We start from the raw sequence: 6017 nt of genomic DNA, 5'->3' as shown, positions 1-6017 counted from the left end.
ACTTAGTGCTGAGATGAGTAAGCATTTTACAATGTAATATCTCTTTTATTGTTTCGCACTAATAACTTCATGTTTTACACAGTGTGTACAGCATTCCAAATGAAGAGCTACCACATACCATGTAGAAAAACTACAACAGATAAAAATGAAATATAAGGGGAACAAACGACAGCAATAGCATAGGTGGACTGAAGTACAGTCTGATGAGGGGATTTTCAGTCTGTGATGGAATATGGCTGGCAACTCCACTGTTCTGACTGCTCATTCTTCCACAAAGGGGCTGAGAAAAAGGACAAAGGATGCATCTGAAATGCACAGTGTGTGTGTGTGTGTGTGTGTGGGGGGGGGGGGGGGGGTTAGGGGGGGGTCAAGCATCAGGCAGAAAGGTCCACAAGGATCAGGACAGAAAATCTGGAAGTGGTCCTTTCAATGTTATAGAAGTGTGTAAGTGGAGTGGCCAGCTTTGAAACCACGCTGGTTGGGGTTGTACAGATCATTCTGCGTGGAAGAAAGTGACATAGCTGATTCAAAACTGCATGTTCAAGGATTTTGTAGAGTAATGGGAGAAGGGAGACAGGGCAGTAGATTCCAACAGCAGATGAATACAGTGCTGATTTCTTGATCAGGGGTGTGACACAAGCTTGCTTGAAGGCAGAGGAGACACAGTTGCTGGTCAGGGCAATGTTGATGAGAGAGGTGATGAATGTCAAAAATATCATGTGAGATTTTCAGGTGATAAAGGCAAAAAAGGTGGTAAACATGTCAGAGATATATGGCTGCTACTTCCCAGGATGACCACCAGATGGCCTTATAACTTCTATGTATCATTTAATGTCTTTCACCTGTGTTAATTGGTTTCACTTGTGTTGCTTATGCCCTGCCTTTTGTTCACTTATTTGTTCAGTCTTGATTTGCCATGCTTTTAGTGTGTGAGAACTCTTGTACCAAGCCTGTCTTCTGAGTCTCCAGTAAAGGAAACTTTTTTTTCTTTGAACCAAACCTCTTGTGTCCTGAGTCATCTCTGCATTTGAATTCTGCCTGCTCCTTGTCACAGAACATATTTTGGGGATTGTTGGATAACTCCTAATTTTTGTTATGAAAAAAATATTAGATGAGAGAGCAAATGAGAAGGTAGAGAGAAGAGCCTGGTAATCAGAGTGGTCAGCTGGTTATTTCCCATTTCCTCTCCGCTGTCTGTAGTTTGGGTTTATCAGCACAAAATGTGTCGGACAACAAGAATCGGTAGGGAGGGTCGCAAAGGCCTGGAAACGGGAGAACAAAGAGGAGAGGGGAGAGAGGACAGCATGCAGCAGAATCAGGAGACTTATTTGAAAACGGGGGTGAAAAAGTAACCATGACTTTCTATTTTCAAGTTAATCTAAAACAGCTATGCTTACGCCACAGTACATTTTTAGGGGAGGTAAGGAGCAGTGTGTCGTGTATTCATATATGATGGCTGTGGTATATGCATACAGACATTAATATGCTGAGATATGTAGCTTTATTTTCTTACAAACTTTTGATGTTGAAAATACTCTAGGGTGGTGTGTGCCGAGAAATGAATTTAAATTAAACTACCTTCTACTAGTTTTACTTCTTCCCACCTATTTCCTTCAGGAGGGACTGCTCATATGCTAGTGCTGATCAATTTCACTTTCTCTATATGAAATATGTTTGAAAGATAAGCTGGCCCTTTATCTCATCTACATAAAAACAGGAATACATTTTTGAAGGGATATTTGTTTTTGGTATTAGTTTAGTGGCAGCAATGACACCTGATAGAAATGGGATTTTCCGATGTACTCAGATCACATGAAGTCAGGTGCAGTTAATGAACCAATGAAGAACTATTTTAAAAAGGTTATTTCTAGAAAATATTTGATTTTGATTTAAAAATTATTGATTTAAAAATAGCTGTTTGCTACACCATCTTCTTCACATTAACGTTGTTGTTGAATGTTTCCAGTTTTTCATGGGAGCAAAGGTCAGATTTAGAAATGTTTCTGTTTTAAAAGTTTGCTGTCAAATAAGAGGTTTCAGCATCAGAACGGTAGTCTTAAGATCTTAACAATTCTTAAAACAGTTTCATTCATGCATGCTATTGTTCTCCTTCATTGAAGTGTTACTTAACAGGCAACTGACAAACCTGAGAGAATCTAATAACAGTATTTTAAAGTATGAATTAAAAAACTGTCTCTTTATCCAAATATAATGTACACAGGCAGCTTATATGGATTTATCTTCTCAGGCACCTCCTCCAGCAGATGCAAGTTTGGCTCTAAGCCTGTCCTAGAACACTACACACTGATCTGGGTCCTGTGGCCAGTCTAGGTAGGTCTGGGTCTTCACCAGTCTTGCCAGCCTATGGTGGGCTGACAGCTGGAAAGGGGGAATTTTCCCCAGGAAGATGAGGATCAAAATGTCCTTGCGTTCCACCAGCAGGTGGTAGGTGGCCAGTCTCAGTTCCAGGGAGCACCAGTTGCTGTGGAGGTAGTGTCGGCTGACCAGGCACAGGGTCCTGTGGCTGCTATAGAGGCTGTCTGTGATGTTGTCCACGATGTCTTTCCCCAGTCTCGGTTGTGCAGGCAGAGGCGCAGGAAAGGAGGGCCTTGCTCCTCCAGGTTGGGCAGCAGCTCCTCAAACACCCAACGCTCATCCTTCCCACAGTAGGATACGAAAGTGTCATAGCGGTACTGTGTCCCAGCTCTGCATATAATAAATATATATATATAAATATAAAAGAGATATAATAAAATATAAGAGAGAGCAAGGAGGTACACGCTGGTCAGGCCAGTTCCTGAAGAGATACTAGATTTCCAAAAGAGAGCTCATCAATATGTGTTTTATAAGGGATTATCTCCAATTATAAACCACTTTAAGTGATACAAGTCTGAAAAAACATGCTTTTATATGTGTGAAATATTGTTATCCCCAAGATTTAAGACCTGCAATCTAACTAATCCCTGAAAGGCAAAAATTTCAATATCAGAAATAGAGTTTCGCAACGGAATTGTTTTGCAGTGATATTTTGGGTTCCACTGAATTGTGAATACATGATGGTTAACCATGTGACTGGGTCTGACTCACAAAGTAAATGGAATCTAGAGATATTTAAGCCATTGTCTTTCATATTTAATTCTTTGAGATTCTTTAATACATGAATAAAATCTGAGTCTAGACTAGTGTCATCCATATACATTATCTTGCCCCATAATGTCAACGTCTGGAGTCTGAAACAATTTTTAAATCTAGAAACTGAGTTCTTGCTGATTTTGTGATACTCCAGTTTGAGATGTTTAATCGAAAACATCGACACTGTTTTACATATGTTTTCCAAATCTAGTTCTCCGTTTTTGATATATTCCATTCGATCAACTTGCCTTACACCATACAGTGGAAGTTGTCTTAACAACATTAAGTTGTCATATATGAAAAGGAATGATAAATTGCGAAAATAATTCAGTCCATCTTTCTCAATATAATTTATATTATGCTCAAAACTTAAAGAAACATCCTCGAGACTGCGAAAAATAGGCATCTTACCAACTGTCATGTTCAGAGATGAACAGTTTCGGTGTTTAAGGATTTGTGTGTCCTTTGTTCCAATGTGAAGTTTTCTCAGTGATGTTACGTTCATTAACCTACAGAGTACATTGGTTACTTCCTGGATGCAGCAGTGAGAAACACTGAATTCCTCTAGCTGGGGCATTTCACTGAAGACCTCTGGCTTTATTGCGGAAATTCTGTACCGGAATAATCGTAATACTCTCAGTCTGGGGAGGTTGCTGAATGTACATTGCTTGATTGAAGTATTAAAACGAAACGGTCATTACATGACTTCAGTTCTAGGAGCTGCAGATTTCTGAGTCCTTGAAAAGTTCCTGGAATAATTTTAAGTGAGGCAGGCAGAAATGAGAAGGCTCTCCAAGTTGTGAAATGCAGAAAATGCATTTGGAGACAGCAGACCGATATCTGATTGCCGTGTGAAGATGTGAATAGCCTTGAGATGAGTTGGAAGCCCAGCTAGATCCTTCTTGAAATCCATGACATCCCTACAATTTGCTGTATACTCTGTTAAAAAGTCTTCAGATCCATGAATGACCTGACATTTCTCAGAGACCCAACCCCAACTATAAAGATTCCAAAGAAGTCCCAATGCAAGACAAGGGCTGATGAGCCCCAACTCTCCTGAGAGATTAATTCTTGTGATGTTTCTTTGAGGGGTGTTACTTATCTGTGTGACTCCTCAGAAGCCACATCTCACTACCCACTACTAACAGAAAACTGAGAAGTTCTGAAACATTTATAGGTTCCTTTGTTGAAGTTACCAAAATAACTCTTCTATGATTAAGCCATGAAATCATTATATTGTTTTTTGTTGCTGCCTGTGGAACACCAGAGAGGTTAAATGTGTTGGGCTTCACTGTGCAGCATTTTTACACTCAATACATTTTCACTCCATAACCTGCCTACTCTTACACGTTCTACTTATTTGAATTATAATTTTTTTTATATGTAGAGCTAATAACTTTATGGTGTATTGTTGTAGACTAGTAAAAGCTTATGTAGGTAGAGAAACAGGTAGGCTTGCTGAAAAGACATATTCACAAATACATTTTTTAGGTTATCTGCAAACATTTGCACATTACACATGTTTACAATGTTACACATAACATTTTTTGTGTGAAATTATACCATTGAGACTCATGAATTGTGTGTGTATTTGTGAGTGTGTGTCTGTGTGCATGTGGTGTGATTGTGTGTATTTGTATGTGCAAGGAAGGTATGTTAGGTGGGAATACATTAGCCACATTTGAGGAAAATAAAAACACTCATACATTTTAATGAATGTGTTTAAACAGTGTAATCAATAATTTATAATCAATGTAATTAACTGTAACACACTACTTTTATGTTGGCTTTCTGAGGTCAAACTCAAAACATCCAACCCACCGTCATACAGCATCATCCTTGTATTTAATGCATAAGATACAGATAAAAATGTAGCATAGCACATTTACATTTCAGCACTGATCAGAAAATGGGTCACTGAGATACTTTAAGATAAATATATAAAGTATAAATGTTTTTACATACAAAAATCCCTTTCTACAAAAGTCTGCAAGCTCAGATTTACTCTGGCCTTACCCAGATGACGTGCTCCAAACTCTCTGCACTCCAGTTTCCTGTGGACACCGAGGGTTTTCGGTGCCTGATTATAAACTACCAGCAGATGGCGTTATGTTGCCATGTGTTGAGATTGGTAATGAGTTGGAAATGAACAGATGACATAGTGCTTTATACTCCAGACTGAACACATACCCATCTCAGCAGTAATATGATAAAAAGAGAAGTAGCCTAATCACACCAATATATATATATTTTTAATAAACAATAATTTATTTAAAAAAACTGCAATAATGTTTATATGATTCAGTGCGGCACCCTGAGGCCACTCTGTACCATAACTTCCATCCAGTGGATATGAATTTCTATAAAATGCAAAACACTGGACAACATGGAGGTTTTCAATTTGACGTGGATTTAAACAGGGGTACTAACATTAGGTTTGGAGGCACAAAGGGATCACACCCGGCTACGAGGCTGAGGTTGTTGATTCCCCCATTTGCACATCAGGATACACATTAAATCCAACTTAAATGGGGGGTTAGTTGGATTGGAAAAGGTCTGCGACGACAATTGAAGAGACTGACCTTCTGAAGAAAGCAGGTATTGGAGCTAGTAGTTGAATATGAACCCCTTGTATCTTGCCTTTATCCCTCTCATGAGTGAGTGTGAGAGTTGAGTCTGGTGGACTGGAGGATTTGGGACTGAAAGATGCAACGATTTTGTATGCGAGTTCCACAAACTCTCAGACAGACAGATGTTCACAACCATCAATGTACAGCATCTAGCAGGAACAAGTGACTTACACATTCACAATAAATACACACAATACTGATACAGTAAAGAAAACTTAAATCAAGTTTTTTGTAAACAAGTTATTTAAAAAAACA

At 38.9% G+C, this 6017-nt stretch overlaps 1 protein-coding gene across 1 annotated transcript; it reads right to left on the bottom strand.

Moving 5' to 3' along the window:
- Positions 1-2244: 2244 nt before the first annotated feature.
- Positions 2245-4969, bottom strand: LOC118796064 (toll-like receptor 4). Its single transcript, XM_036554895.1, is given in 5 exon segments — positions 2245-2570; positions 2573-2704; positions 3544-3799; positions 3896-4071; positions 4954-4969. Coding segments are annotated over 5 exon segments (906 nt in total).
- Positions 4970-6017: the final 1048 nt, after the last annotated feature.

The sequence above is a fragment of the Megalops cyprinoides genome, chromosome 20 (genome assembly GCF_013368585.1).
Source record: "Megalops cyprinoides isolate fMegCyp1 chromosome 20, fMegCyp1.pri, whole genome shotgun sequence".
NCBI classification, from domain to species: Eukaryota; Metazoa; Chordata; class Actinopteri; order Elopiformes; family Megalopidae; genus Megalops; species Megalops cyprinoides.
This window is presented reverse-complemented; position numbering and strand designations above follow the sequence as displayed.